General features: G+C 41.4%; 1 protein-coding gene across 1 annotated transcript in view; it reads left to right on the forward strand.

Annotated features, from left to right (window-relative positions):
- crb1 (crumbs cell polarity complex component 1) overlaps positions 1 to 15579 on the forward strand; it is a 30154-nt gene that overhangs the window by 3067 nt on the left and 11508 nt on the right. The window contains exons 2-9 of the mRNA XM_072660937.1: positions 2768 to 3361; positions 4790 to 4985; positions 6479 to 6618; positions 6791 to 6973; positions 9267 to 10190; positions 11036 to 11589; positions 11787 to 11952; positions 13122 to 14043. Of these exons, the coding sequence (XP_072517038.1) occupies positions 2768 to 3361; positions 4790 to 4985; positions 6479 to 6618; positions 6791 to 6973; positions 9267 to 10190; positions 11036 to 11589; positions 11787 to 11952; positions 13122 to 14043 (3679 nt within the window). The remainder of the gene's footprint in view (positions 1 to 2767; positions 3362 to 4789; positions 4986 to 6478; positions 6619 to 6790; positions 6974 to 9266; positions 10191 to 11035; positions 11590 to 11786; positions 11953 to 13121; positions 14044 to 15579) is intronic.

A 15579-nucleotide genomic window follows, 5' to 3' on the forward strand; every position in this document is an offset into this window, starting at 1 on the left:
GCTTTCAGGAATGTTGTACCGCAGACCAGCTTTGAGCCTACTATAAGGGCCCATATCCAAATGTAGCATTCATTCTCCAGTCCATACATCCCATAAATTAGCTTGTGAATCTAGTGTTTATTCTGAAGTCACAAAAACCAAATACATTGATATATAGTCCCATAGTCAGCATACCGCAGTTTAGCTCCACCCATTCGTGTTGAAGTCCTGTGTTTCAACCTGGACTGCTTTCGGAATAAGGCACAATACAGGGCAGCCAATCAAAATAGGAACAGTGTACATAAAACAGAAGCAGACTGTTAAATCATTAGGGATAAAGAAAGGTCAGAAATCGATGAATTAGTCATAAAAAGAAATTACTTTTTATGATACACAGAACCTGTATTATATACTGTTAATAGAGTATTATTTTTGTTAAACATGTTGATGGGTGGTCCCTAACACTGTTTATAATGGAGTAAATGAAGTAAATTGTGTGCATACACATATTTCATTTATTTTCTGTGATTTATTTTTTAATCACATTAAATATGAAGAAAATCGTTACTTAGAAAATGTTGATTTTAAAGTAAATTGATGATTATAGTTTACTACAGAATGCTAAAATATTATTAATAGTGTTTATAGATTTTATTATATTCTTATATATTTTTAAACTAACTATGTTTTACTTGACTGTGTAGAAAATTATGTTTTCTGTATTGTATGTATTACTGAGTTTGAATAATTGAATGATCATTTTTAAACTTATTTTTTCCCCCTTTGGCCTGATGAAGCATGTTAACACACAGCTGCTAATAATAAAATGCTAATAGGCTATTACTCTATGAAGATATTTGTATATCTGTATTTGTATATTAATAGGCTATAACTTAATGACGGTGTAGTAAAGTACATACAAAGGGGAAAAACATCACACAGAACCTCATCCAGAGTGGTAGAGAATCTGACTTTTACAATGACAGATTTCTTTACATTGCTGGTGGCAATAACCAGGAGTTATGTGTGATGCTCAAGACTATATTACCTTAAAGCAAGCAGCCAAACCCTCTCAAAACAATTGTCAAAAGAATAATGTCAGGCATTATGCAGTACATTTGTGTGTGTGTATGTGTGTATGTTGTGTAATAGCATCCTGTCCTATCACCAGCACTGTGAACAATTCTCATTCATTTTATTTAGGACAGGGCATTTCATACCAAACTACTTCGAATGCCATTTTTAACATCTGAACCAAATAATTAAAAGCAGAATAAGTTTCCAGGAAGGTGGAATTCCACTTTTTGTTTTGATGCAGTTAGTGTTCTCCTCTAAGCGTGTTAAACTGTCCAATGATCTGGAGTTCATGAGTTGGCAGCAGTTAGAAAAAGTACAATGGTGCTTTAGGTTATTTGGAGGAAGCATATCCCAGCCACCACTATCCCGGCACTGCAAGCAATGCGTGATAGTGACCAAAACTTCTGGTTAGGAAGCGGTCTTGTCTAAATTAGAGAGAAAATTTGACAATCTCCAAAAAAGAAAAAGATGAGCACTGATTTCATTTCACTTGTAAATGTAAATATGTAACTTGATTGCTCCATTCATGAGGGAAGGTCAATGGCCTCTACAGTAGATGCTTCAGCTGAGAGATGATGGTAGCGGCTCCTACCTCTGCTTAAAATAGAGCAGTTGATTATTTAATTTCACTGGAGCCGCTCAGATCTCCATCCAAATCCCACAATGACAGATCTGAAGAGCTTTCATCACAGCTCACTTCTCTAAGATTAAGGACAACTGATGCAGATGCTTCCATACTGGAGCCCTCAAGTGCCCTTACCACTGCCGTTTAGTTTCGAAGTCATGTGAATATCAGTGATTGCACATTAATCAGTGCAAGTTAGGCCGTAGCATTACAGAAATTATGTAAAAATGTTCTTTGAATGTTTCCTACACAACATTAATCTGAAATTTGAAGTTTCCCAATACTAAAAATACAATAAATAAAAACACAATACAATAAAAACATTGATAAAACTGATACATGATAACACTTAATATTTATTGAATGTCATAAAAAGTTTGGAATTGGAGCATTAATTTAAGTGAAAGTTCAAAAATTAACTTATCCTGCTTTTGTTGGAGTAACTGTCTCGACTGTCCAGGGAAGGATTTCTACTAGATTTTGGAGCACTGCTTTAAAGGATTTGATTGGATTCAGTGACAGACATTAGTGAGGTCAGGATGTTAATTCCCAGACTCCAAAATTCACCCCCAGTGTATTGGATAGAACACCATCATTCCAGAGAACGCTGTTCCACTGCTCCACAGCTCAGTGCTGAGGGCTTTGTACCCCTCTAGCCCACGCCTGGCATTAGGCATGGTGCCAATAGGTTCATGTTTATCCGAGTTCTATTCTATTGACGGTACGTCTCTACATAGACTATTCAAGCTGTCTGTGTGCATTTGCACATCTGTGCCAGCAATATGTCCAATTAATATACCATAGTACATTCATTAGAAGGGGTGTCCACAAACATTTGGACAGTGTACTACGCTAAACTAAACTAGAAAGTTTAAATTAAGATTAATTAAGCGTCCTGTTGGTGTTCGAACAGATAAGAGATAAAAAATTCTAAATTTCCATAATGTAGGTCAACATACATGGTCCTCATACAATAAAATATCAAAAGTATGATTTTAAATTGAATAATTAAGCTTAATTGACTAATCACGACAGCCATCCTATTTTGTCAAGATTTCATTCTATCTGTGTTCCAACTGTTCGCAGGTATAGCCCTACTGAAGGCCTCCTCCCTCTGCCTGTCCAAGCCCTGCCAGAATGGCGCTGAGTGCCAAGATGACCCCTCCACTTTCATGTGCCAGTGTCTATCTTCAGTGGCAGAGCTGTCTGCTGCGAGCTGCGCCTCCAATGCCCTCTGCCACCCCCCCATCTGCCAGGGCAACGCCACATGCCAGTCTACCGGCGGACGCCCCGGGGAGTTAGCCTGCCACTGCTGGCCGGGCCTGTCCGGTCACTCCTGTCAGTCCAGTGCAGAGCTGTGCGCCCGGACGCTGTGTGGAGAGAGCGCCCGATGCCTGGCCGTGACCCACCGTGTCCCAGGCTACATCTGCCTTTGTCGGCCAGGCTACACCGGCACCCTGTGCCAGAGAGAGGTGGACCAATGCGTGCCAAACCCCTGTCGCAACCGTGCCCTCTGCCGGACCAGCCCTCAAGGCCCGTCCTGCTTCTGCGTGCCGGGCTTTCAGGGCGAGCGTTGTGAGATTGAGGTGAACGAGTGCATTTCTCAGCCTTGCATGAACGGAGCAACCTGCATGGACAAGATTGGACACTACATGTGCCTCTGCAGGCCAGGATACATAGGTGAGTGGCGGAGAACACACATGCGTTGGTGCTGCTACTGCAGTGTATATTCATTCAGTTCATATGGTGCTAAAATCTGGTGCCATGTCCTTGACTGAGTGGAATGGTTGAGAAGTGCACAGAATATACAAGGTGTGTATATATATATATATATATATATATATATATATATATATATATATATATATGTGCATTAGTACACACCAGGTCTCCCCAAGCTTTCTTGATGAGGATGTTTGAGGATATTTTAGCTTGCCAGAAAATTACCGTAACCCTCACAGACCTGATATACACTATATGGACAGAGGTATTGGGACACCTGCTCATTCATTGTGTCTTCCGAAATCAAGTGTATTAAAAGGTTTATCCTGCTTTTGTTGGAGTAACTGTCTCTACTGTCTAGGAAAGACTTTCTACTAGATTTGGGAGCATTGCTGTGATTTGATTGCGTTCAGCAACAAGAGTGTTAGTGAGGTCAGGATGTTGGATGATCACCACCCCATCTTACTCCCAACTCATCCCAAAAGTGTTGGATGGAGCACCATCATTCCAGAGATCACAGTTCTACTGCTCCACAGCTCAATGCCCCCCATTTTACCCCTCTGTCCCATGCCTGGCATTAAGCATAGTGCTAATAGGTTCATGTTTATTCTCTACAGGGAAAAGATGAGCTGCGTGTGTGCATTTCTGACATCTTTGTCAGCAGTGGGTGTAACTTTTGTGTATACAGATATCGTTCCTGTCACACAAAAAACTTGTATCTCCATTTTTGTTGTTTTTAAGGTACTGTACATAAATTATTAGTGAATGCTTTATGTTATATTTGAATGGGGTTAGGTATCATTTAATTATTATTATTTAATATTAGTTTACCTGGGGTTTATGTGGGTGGTTGGTCATTCTCAGCCCAGCAGTGACCCTGACATGGTAGTGTAGGGTGAAACTGCAAGGTTGTTGTTAATGAAGTGACCAGTGGGTTTATGCCTCAGGAAAAGCAGTATTTTCCTGTATTTTCAAACATTCCTACACGATGCCCTCTAGTGGTGTGATTGTGGTTTTACATCATACGCCAGAGCCTTTGCTCTACTTCAAGTAATCATCATTCAGCATATATCTAAAGTATTTAATTACCTGCTGTTTTGTTGACCAGGGCAGCCTGTCAGGAAATTAATGAAAGCTATTTTGTGGTACAAAAGTGTAAGACCACATTTTTTTTTATCTGACGAATATCTAAAAAGTAACATGAATAAGAAATATTCCCAAAATCCGCTGCATTTCTGAGTACATGTAAAAATCTAAGCAGATATGCAACACTTACTCATGTTAATGCCTTTGTAAGAAGGTCAGACTGTTTCTGTCTCTTCCACTGGAGCTCGTGTTCAGGTGGTTTTTATCTAACTATCTTTTTGTCTGATGTTGGTATTACAGGTGATCGCTGTGAGCTGCAGATTGATGAGTGTCAGTCGCAGCCATGCCTTCATGGCGGTAGCTGCCACGACCACATCAACAGCTTCTCCTGCACTTGTCTGGATGGTTTCCAGGGAAGCCGCTGTGAAATCAATATTGACGATTGCAGAGACCACCAGTGCCAGAATGGAGCTCTGTGCATTGATGGAATCAACAGGTAAGGTGGACTTTTTTTCTTTGCTTCTATGCCTACAGCAACAGATCAATGAAAAATCTCATTCATTCATTCTCATTTTCCCTTTACTTAAAAATAAGTTGATCAGTCAACGTTCTCTACTTTAGTTTTGCACTGGTGCTACTTGGTTAATGCAGTTAGCATTGTGCTGGTTAGCTCGTTACATTAACCTAAAAACAGGGCCAGTTTACTTTTTACCAGATGTTCTCCACTCATGCAAAAAGTTAACATCACACTGCAAAAAAATTATATCTTAGCAAGTGAAATCCAAATGCAGTCTGAATATCTAATTTCTCATTTTTGCATTGTTGTAAAAATATTATGGGATTTTTCAGCTACTTATTCTATATACTGAAAGTATCTTACTCCACTGGCAGATAATGTTTAATGTTTAAGCATTATTTCCTGACAAAAGCTAAATCATCTGTTATTTTCTGAATTAACCTTCCTGTTGTGTTGAGTCAAACTGACCCATTTCTTTGTGTTGAGTCAAACTGACCCAAGTCTTTTTTTTTTTTTATCATTTTTGGAGCATGAAACCATTTTTTGCTGGCCGTAATTGTTGGGTGTAATGAACATGTGAATGGAAATTGACTCATTTAATGTGTTTATATTATGTATGTTTTATATATTTACCTTCTCAAGGTACCAAATCTGGGACCAAATAATTGTTAAGCCAATTGTTAATCTGTAAGGGGTAAATCTTTTGATTACGCTAAATACAAATGTTGAGTATACTAATGATAATGTTAAAGGATTGTTTTTTATGAAAGCAATTAAACAGCAGTGTCATTCAACATTTTCCATAACACAGTCATATAGAATATTTAGAGTCCACTCTTAAAGAGAGAAAAAAAAGAAAGAAAAACCAACAAGAAAAGTTATTAAAAAAAATAAAAAAAACCTAATCAGACACAGACGTTCTCTACTCGTCTAGATCCAATCAAAAAAATAATGCATTAAAGCAGTATTGTGTCGTTTTATATTTATCAGATGCATCTGTCTTCTCATGTAACAGGCAGGTCAGAAAGTCCGAAAGAACATGTTCCAGGATCAATGTGTGCAATTGTAGGAACCCTGTCAGTAATCCAGTGTAGGAGTATATTTTTCCTAGCGCACTATATTCAAATATTAAACAGCTCTCTTCCATGTCCATCCCTAATATGTTTACTGGGGTGACATGGTTAAACAAGGCTAAATTTGACCTGGGAAGATACATAATGTAATGTGAGGGTTAATCAAAATGATCTGCCAATAGAATGTGCCCCATTTAGTCATTCAGTTCACTCAAAACAAGTAAAAATAAGAGAGAAATAAGTTAATTAATTTTATGATATTGCAGAAGGATATCAATTGCTGGCTGTTTCTGGCTGCAGGGTCTCAAAATTGTCACACAGTTTCACATAGGAGTGAACACGATGTTCACATGAGAATTGTGAGGGTGTTACTTCACAGTTTGAATCCTGTTCTTGCAGCTACAGCTGTGATTGCTCCCAGAGCGGGTTTACTGGCTCTTACTGTGAGGTGCCTCTTCCACCCTGCTGGAATCAGCCCTGCCTCAATGGCGCCCTCTGTCAGGAAGAGGGGAGGAATTATACCTGCAAGTGTTGGCCAGGTAAGCCTGTACAAGCCTAAAAGATTGTTCAGGGTGACGAGTGAGCTTTATTGATAATACAGATTTTATTGCTTATTGGTATATTTGCTGTTTCATCTGTTAGTACTTTCACATGAATCAGACATTAGCATGTTTCTGATCTGTATAATACTCTCATCCCATGTCCTCGCAGGCTTTGAGGGTCGACACTGTGAGGTGGATGTGAATGAATGTGGCAGTGGTCCCTGTTTGAACGAAGCCATCTGCATCGAGCGCTCCTGGGAGAAGTATTACGGGACAGAGCCCCTGCTGCCTGACCTCTACGACCCCAGGCACGCTACAGGATATGTATGCAGATGCCTGCATGGATTCACAGGTAAGGAGCTACACCGTTTGAATGCCAACAAGAAGCTGATGGAGATGTTTCTGTAATTGAGTATTACAGAATAGTATGTGAGGTGAGAAATTGGTCGGATAAATAGTTACATATACAAATAGATACATAGATAGACCTAGATAGATAGATAGATAGATAAATAAATAAATAAATAAGTAGTTGTATTGCTGTTACATTCATATACAGCTTATGTGTGTCTGAGCAACAATTTAGATAACTGATAACAATAATGAATAATAATAAGTAATAACCTCATTATATTTGTCCTATTCTATTAATTCCAACAGTATTCTTTACTGAAAATGAGCAACTAAACCAAGCAAACATTCAAAATAAAAATGACATGAAATTAAACTGTAGTTGTTAATAATTTTAACAGTGCAAGTAATTCAATTGTGAAACTTACAAAAAAAGAGATATATTTTTTGGATTTATGTAAATAAACAAAGGGGTTTGAGTTAATAAAGAGGTAATAAATTAAAAATCTAACTTAAATAAGCTACCAAAAATGTAAACAAAAAATGTGACTAAAACAGTTTCTAGGTAAGGTTGAGCAAAAACACAAAATTAACATAAAAATCATTATCTTGATAAATTAGCCTACAGCATAATATGTCACAATATGCTTTTCTGAGTTTATTGTGGATATCAGCAGTTAATAAAACTGCATGTTTTATTACAAAGTGAGCACAATAAGTTAATTACTTTATTATTTTTTTACTTTATTATCTTTATTATTACTTTACTATTTTTGTATTAATTAAATTTAGTGCAGTAAAGTGTGTTTAATTACTTTTTAAGTACTTAGTTTTTGATTATTTCATCACTGCTCTTTTTGTCCATTCAGACAACATTATGAAATATTGTGTATTATGAAAAGAGTCATGTTTTTATCCCGCATCACTCACCCCTATTTCCATTCGGCATTTACTATTCAGTCATTGCAAATGAGTCCAAATCTAAGCCTAACTGACCCTTGGTTTATAGTTTGGTACATAGCATTGTGATACTACGCTTATAACGTGGATCAATATCAAAAGATCAGTTCAAGATACTGTAAGGGACAGTAAATTGTGTCTGTGTCTACGCCTTGAGACCAAAAAACACAGATCTTTCAGCATGACACATCTGATTTATGCATGGCAATTAGACCTCTGTTCAGTCTGAGATTTCTAACTAATCAGAGTTTCCTTTCTGTTCAGCCACCCTCACTGCAGACTGTAGATCAGGTCGACAGCTTAGTCTATAATTGGGCCTCACAGTTGTAAGATGCTCAACTAGCATTAAACTAATCCTGTAGGAGCTGGCTTTGAGAAGAGCGCTGCATCATGAAGCAGTGAGGGCTGCTTGCTGGGATGGCCCATAAGCAACATGGATATTTGCCCAGAGTTAACAGACTGCATGAAGGTTTGGTGACGGAGTAGAGGCTCAGACTGTAGTATGATGAGGAGAGGGATCATTTGGGTTTGGGGTGTCCTCTTGCTTAGTTCAGGTAATGCCTCACTGTCTCGACTTGTCTAAAGTCTTTTAGGGTAGGCATGTGATGTGTGGCTAGTTATTGGTGTACAAGACCAGTTGACTAGTGTCATAGTTAGCCGTACCAGTATAGTCATTTGCTATGTGTATCTATACAAAGACTCTGGGAGGAATGGACTTGCAGTCATTGTGTGTTTGGTGTCATTTAATGATTCCGACGCTCTGCCAGTTGGCAGCAAAAACGGCATTAGGATTTGGGATTTATGAAGCCAGCTTTGCATGACTGTTTGCTTGAGGAATGACCAACTGACAGATGCCCACATTATCCTTGGCATCAACTGTAAGGGCCAAATTTATACACATTCCAACAGAAGTAAAGGAAAATACATCTTCAATGAGCCAGTTCAGTCTGGAAAATGTGGTGTAGAGAAGCTGAGTTACTGAGATAGTGATACTGGGTTCTATTTTTGGTCTTTTGAAAAAGTTCGGGCAACCTAATCAAACATAAGACACAATGGTTTTAGCAAACCCTGATGCACAGTTACTCTTTCATAACATAAAGAAAAAAATCTAAATCATCACTGTGACCTGTGCAAGGTTTGGGCACTTTACAGAAATACTGCAGCTACACAAATCCTTTGTGGATAAGATTGGACACCTTGGAATTAGAGATAAGACTTGATAATAGGGAAGATTATGGGGTACAAAGATAGATAGCTGGGAGGAGAAGTTTCTCATGTGGTCTTCTCTCTAAGCTTTTCTTTTTCGTAACTCCTTATTGGGTCATCCCTTGCAGGTGCCTACTGTGAAGAGGACATTGACGATTGTGATTCTGCTCCTTGTCATAATGGAGGCTTGTGCAAGGACACTGTTGGCAGCTACATCTGTATCTGCCCATTAGAGAGCAAGGACGGCGTCCTCTATGGAGGCCAAAACTGCAGTGAGCCGCTGGTGGGCTGTGAGGGTCATGAGTGCCTGAACAGGGCAGCCTGCACACCCTTTCTGAGCGACGGCCTGCACGGCTACAGCTGCACCTGCTTGCCTGGTTACACCGGCTCACGCTGCCAGACCAGCACCACCTTCTCCTTCGAGTCCTTTGGGGGTTTCCTCAGCTTACAGACCCCACTTCTGGACTACTCTTCCAACATCACCCTGAGCTTCAGGACAGTGCTGAGCAACTCTGTGCTCTTTCAGCGAGGAAGCGAAGGACCTCTGCTCACTTTGGAGTTGCTGCATGGCCGTTTGCAGCTAAGCTTAAGGGCAGAGACCACCAAAGAGGACGGCCATGGCTGGACCCTAAAGTTACCTCAGAATGTGGCGGATGGAGAGTGGCACACAGTGGAGGCCGTGCTCAGTGAAGGTACACTGTTGCTGCAGCTCCTCAAGCCCTGCCAGGGTGAGTACTGTGGGGCAGCAGCCCAGGTGGAGACTGGACCATTGATACTGGAGTCATCCCTGCAGAGGACCTTGATTGGAGGCCTGGCAGATGGAGGACTTTCTGGTCCCTTTATCGGCTGCATGCAGGACCTGTATGTGGACGCACAGCTGATGGTGCCAGAAGACTGGTTAAGTGCTTCAGCTGTGAATGTCACACGCGGCTGCGACCACCGCGACCGCTGCCTCCATGTTCCATGTGAAAATCAAGGCAAGTGCATCAACTTGTGGCAAGGATACCAGTGCGAGTGCCAGCGGCCGTACGAAGGGCCCAATTGTGCTGATGGTAATTTTACATTTTTGAAGTTTGTAACAGTGGACAGCTAGTCCTAGCAATCTTCCAGGTTTAGGTGTCACCTTAAAGCAACACTATGGAAAATTGTCATTTCTTGCTCCTGGGCTCCCCCTACAGTCCGGAGGTGTAATTCGTGCTGTGATCCACCACGCTTTTTTGGACGAGCTGAGAGATACAGAACAGTCACTGAAAGTGAAAGAAGCATGTGGACTGAGGTGGTACAGTAATATTACAGAATTTTACACAAATATGATTTAGAGGGGTTACAAAGCATTACGCAGCTCTCATGAGCATTCTCCTACCCGCTTCTCCAAAATTACATAGTGCAGTTAGCTACGTTCTGAGCCCAGAGTAGTAACAACAGCAATGCTGTTCTCCCTATTACAAGTCAGTGAAGCATCACAATGATTTTGAAGCAGTTATGTTAAGGTAAGAATGCTACATAGTGTTGCTTTAAAGCAGTATTTCTCAATAATGGTTCTGGAGTACCCTTTTTTTTTGTTTTCCCCAGGTTTAAAACATGCAGAGTAAACTTATTACTTAATTAACAAGCTTGTTAGATGATTAGAACAGTGATTCCCAGCCCTGGTCCTGGAGTAGCCCTGCCCTGCATATTTTGCTATTTTGCCTGCTAGTAGCTAATAAACCCGGCCTATCTGAGTTGAATTGGTCTGTTAGAGCAGGGAATGTAAGCAGAAATATTCGAGGACCAGGGTTGTAGACCACTGGCAACATGCAGTGACAGAAATACAGACTAAGCAGGCATTAACTGATAAATGTTGTAGCTGAATACAACTGAAGCATGTTGTTTTATGTCTGTTTCCTTTGTCCTACAGAGTATATCTCTGCCAGGTTTGGCCAGGAGGACTCTTTGAGCTACGCCGTCTTTAATATTAGCGATGAGCCTGATCCGACCATCATTACCCTCTCAATGTTCCTTCGTACACGGCGGAAATCAGGCCTACTGCTTTTAGTCACCAACAGCACCAACCAGTACCTTCGCGTGTGGCTGGAGCAAGGACGACTAAAAGCTCAGGTTGACAACTCCCAGAGCGTAGTCAGCAAGAACATTGTTAGTGATGGCGATATCCACTTCGTTAGTGTAGCTGTTGAGTATGGCCAGATGATGCTGCTGGAGTCTGACCTTGTGTCCGGGCCTGTGCCAGTTGATCCTGTTGACATGCATGCTGGGGACAAGGTTTATGTGGCCGGCATGGATGACACAGTCACGTCAACTGTGTTTGGAGGCCACTTTAAAGGCTGCATCCAGGACCTTCGTCTCAATGACATGCCACTGCTGTTCTTCCCTTCCGGCGTCCCTGGGAAGTCGTATAGCCCAGAGCATCTGGTTAATGTCTCTGAAGGCTGTATTGGGGATGACTACTGCACCGTAAGTCACATGCCAAGCCATGAGCCTTTAAAATAGTAATCAGTTATAATAGATTGCATTAACCACTAGGATAGTTTTTTAAAATCCTGAATCTTAGGGGTGCTGTAACACCTTTAAAATTGACTAGTTTGTATTTAATTTTCTAATGTAACAAAATGTATTTTTTGGTGTTTTTCCATTTTATTTTGTCTCCACAGAAAAATCCCTGTCAGAATGGTGGGATGTGTTTCTCGGTGTGGGATGATTTCATGTGCACTTGTCCCCCCAGTACCTCTGGCCGTCACTGCGAGAAGGTTCAGTGGTGTGAACTCTCTCCATGCCCTGCCCAAGCTCAGTGTAGGACTGTTGGTCAAGGCTATGAATGTAAGTGCTGTTTATTGCTTAATGCTACTTTTATTGTATTGGCCTATAGTTTTAGGCCATAGGCTAGGCTGGCAGTTACACTATACGCACATTACACACAGCTTGTTCAATCCCTGTAAAGAAGTAGCGCCTATAGAATAGGACTGTCTGGAGCAGATGAACATTCAACTATTGGCACTATGCCTAATGCCAGGCATTGGGGTTGAGGTGGGGTAGTGATCATTCAACATCTTGACCTCACTAATGCACACAACCTTTTTTTTAAGATTTGGTTGAACACTACAGGGATAGAGGTAGTTTCTGCATCTTTCATTTTTGATATTAAAACTCAAGAGGAGAAGCTATGTGCCTGCTGTGTTTTGGCCACTAAGTGTTTAATCTTACAATATGTTTGTGGTTTGTAGTCTTCTTAGGGGGCAGATTATTTCTAGCCAGGATTAGCCTGCTTTGGATTAACTATGATTTGCATCCATCTGCCATGTCAAGCCAATATGATTCCACAAGAACACCACCAGTCTGATTTGGCAGGATTAGCAGTTCAGAAGTGTAGTGCAAACCAAGGTTAGGTTGCTAATTTTAAGTCTGTGTGAATTAACATGGCTGAATTTGAAATGGGAATTTTAGTGAATTACGATAAAGCTAGGAATAAATGTGTGATGTTTAGTATAAGAGTCTGTTTTAGTGGTGTTTCCTTTTATTTACCAGTAGTCAAGTCGATTAGCATTGTGACAGATAACCATGCCCTGTTGAAAAAAAGCATGACCAGTTTAAGCTTATCAAGCTGGTTTAGCTGGTCTACAAGCATGATCACCTGACTAAGCTTAACACCCAGTATGACCAAGCTTGACCAGCATGACCAAAATCAAATGCAACATACAATCTTTCTTACCAGGATAGAGTATGGTTTTGCCTGGATGAACAGCTTTTTAGCCACCTTGACCAGCAAAGACCAGTTTAGACCATCCGAAACGAGCTGCCAGCAAAAGCTGGTCTTAAGCTGGATTGTTCAGTAGAGCATTGATTAGCTAAGCATGTTGTTAACAGGCATTTGTTTTCTTTTTAGCTGCTTCGAGGTAGGGCAGACTTAAGTAATGTAGGTTAGAAGGACAGTGCTGCTGAAATGTTATGTAAACCGATTAGTTCACCTAAACCGTTCTCAATGCTTGCAGGTATCTCCAGTGCTACTTTTCAGAGTGACATCATTTTAACATACCGCAGTAATGGGCTGATCTCGCGCCACCTCACCAACATCTCCTTCAGTATTCGCACTCGGAAGCGAAATGCAACCATTCTCCACGCCCATAGCGGCTCAGACTTTGTGAGCGTGTCCCTGCAGGACGGCCTGCTGGTTTTGGAATTGCTCAGCACACTTTCCTCTTTTTCACCCTCTTCCTCCCCGCTAACCCTACACAGTGCTAGGGCCATATCCGATGGCAAGTGGCATAGCATACAGCTCTTCATGGTTGCGCCCTGGGCTAACTCTTCCCAATGGACCATGCATCTCCCGGACGATGGAGAAGAGTTAATCACGTCGAGCTCGAAGGCCAGCAACCTCGATTTCCTTCGTGAGGGTGTGGACATCCTGTTGGGGGGGCTGGGAACAGAGCCAGACAGTAACCTGATTGGCTGTTTGAGTACCGTGGAGATCGGCGGGATAGTGCTGCCGTATTACAGCCCAAGTGACGTTAGGCTGCCTCGGACCCAGGAGGAGCAGTTCCAGAAAGCATCCACAGCGTCCGTTCTTAGCGGGTGTGCGGGTGGGCTGGTGTGTGAGCCCAACCCATGCATCAACGCCGGCGACTGTGTGGATCTCTTCGACCTCTTCAACTGCACCTGCCCCTCTGGTTGGACAGGCCCGCGTTGCGAAATCAGCACCGACATCTGCGCCTCCAACCCCTGTCGTCATGGCAACTGCACTGCTCAGGGCCTGCAGTATGAGTGTGTTTGTGAGTTGGGCTACACTGGCATTAACTGTGAACTGGAGGTGGATGTCTGTGCCCAGCACCGGTGTGCAAACGGTGGCACCTGCCTGCACGGCATTGGCAAGTATGCCTGCCTCTGTGCGGACAACTTCACCGGGCCATACTGCACGTGAGTTCCCGGCGGTAATTCTTCCTAATGGAGTAGTTTAATTAGTTATTAAAGGAATGGTTACGTGGGAAATTCTGTGTGATATACTGTTTGTGAAAAAAATAGTATGAGATTTGCATGTTTGTGTCTCTAAGGAAGGAAATGAAAATCCCACTAATATCCAACCATTTGCTACCAGCTACACTATATGAACAAAAGTATTGGGACACGTTAACCCTACAGAAGCTTTTATGACACCCCATTCTAAATCCATAGGCATTAATATTTGGTTGCCCCTCCCCCTTGCAGCTCTAACAACAGGGTTGGAACTCAGCAAAGTGTTGGGGACTTATCTGCACTTATGTGCCTCAGTACACTGCATCCAGGCTCTGTAACTTTACATGGTCTTTCTTTGTGGCTGTGAGTTGCTGTGGTTCCTAAACGGTACCTTTTTTTTTCTAAAATATCACTCACAGTTGATAGTGGAATATCTAAGAGGGATGAAATTTCACTTCCAGCACTGAATTCCAGCATCTTTAGAACCACCCATTCTTTCACAAATGTATATAAAGGCAGAATGCATGGCTAAATGCTTGAGCTTATACACCTGTGGCAATAGGACTGAATTAAACACCTAAGTTTAGTGATTAAAAAGAGTCTCGATATTTTTGCCCATACTGTGTATTTTTTACTCTTTTTAGAAAAGAAATGAATTCAACATTGTTGATTGATTGTTTACTGATCTGTCACTTAAAGGCTGATTTATGGTGACCGATTACGATTCAGCTCTTAATCATAATGCAAAGCCTATTGTGATTTTTGTGGATCTTGTGGCGTCCAACAAGGACCTATTTTAGGGCCAATGAACCTGGTGTTAATTATGTCGGAAATGCAGTTCTGAGCGTGAAGAGCCGAAGTGTGGGCTTACATACAGGGTCTAGCGGGTTAAGCTAGACAAGCAGGACTCTTATAACAGATCTGCGCATGGTGAACTTTACCCACAATTCTGCCCACAGATTGACCACTATGGCAGCAGTTTAAGTGCAGAGATTCTTTGTTCCTGAACTACTTTTCTTCTTTTTTCCCCCCTTCAGTCTTCTTCCCTGTAACCTCATTAGATTGTGTGCTCCGCGCTCAGGGTGATCACGGTCCCCCGTGTTAACGCGCACCATTGATCTTAACTAAAGCAAGAGCTTAAATCACACGCACATAAAAAAAAAACAAAGCAATATTTTCATGAAACAATATGTGGCGCTCTTTCCGAAAGAGAATACAAAACTATATTCCACTCTTTGAACATTTTAATGGGCCAAAAAGCAAATACAAAGAATCTCCTTTAAGAAGCGCAACAGCGGCTTCGTTTCACTGAACTCGAGTGCCCTCTGGGACTGATTTGTTAGCCTGAAAATGCAAATAATTTTTTTTTATGATATTATTTATGTGTGTGAGTGTATTTGCGGTAATATGTCTGCTGCCATAAGTGTCATTTAAAAGCGGCAATGGTTATAATAGCGTCTCTGTTGAGTGAGCACCCCTGCGGATGTGCTTTGCCTTTAG

Source organism: Salminus brasiliensis, chromosome 17 (genome assembly GCF_030463535.1).
Source record: "Salminus brasiliensis chromosome 17, fSalBra1.hap2, whole genome shotgun sequence".
In the NCBI taxonomy this organism is placed as follows: domain Eukaryota; kingdom Metazoa; phylum Chordata; class Actinopteri; order Characiformes; family Bryconidae; genus Salminus; species Salminus brasiliensis.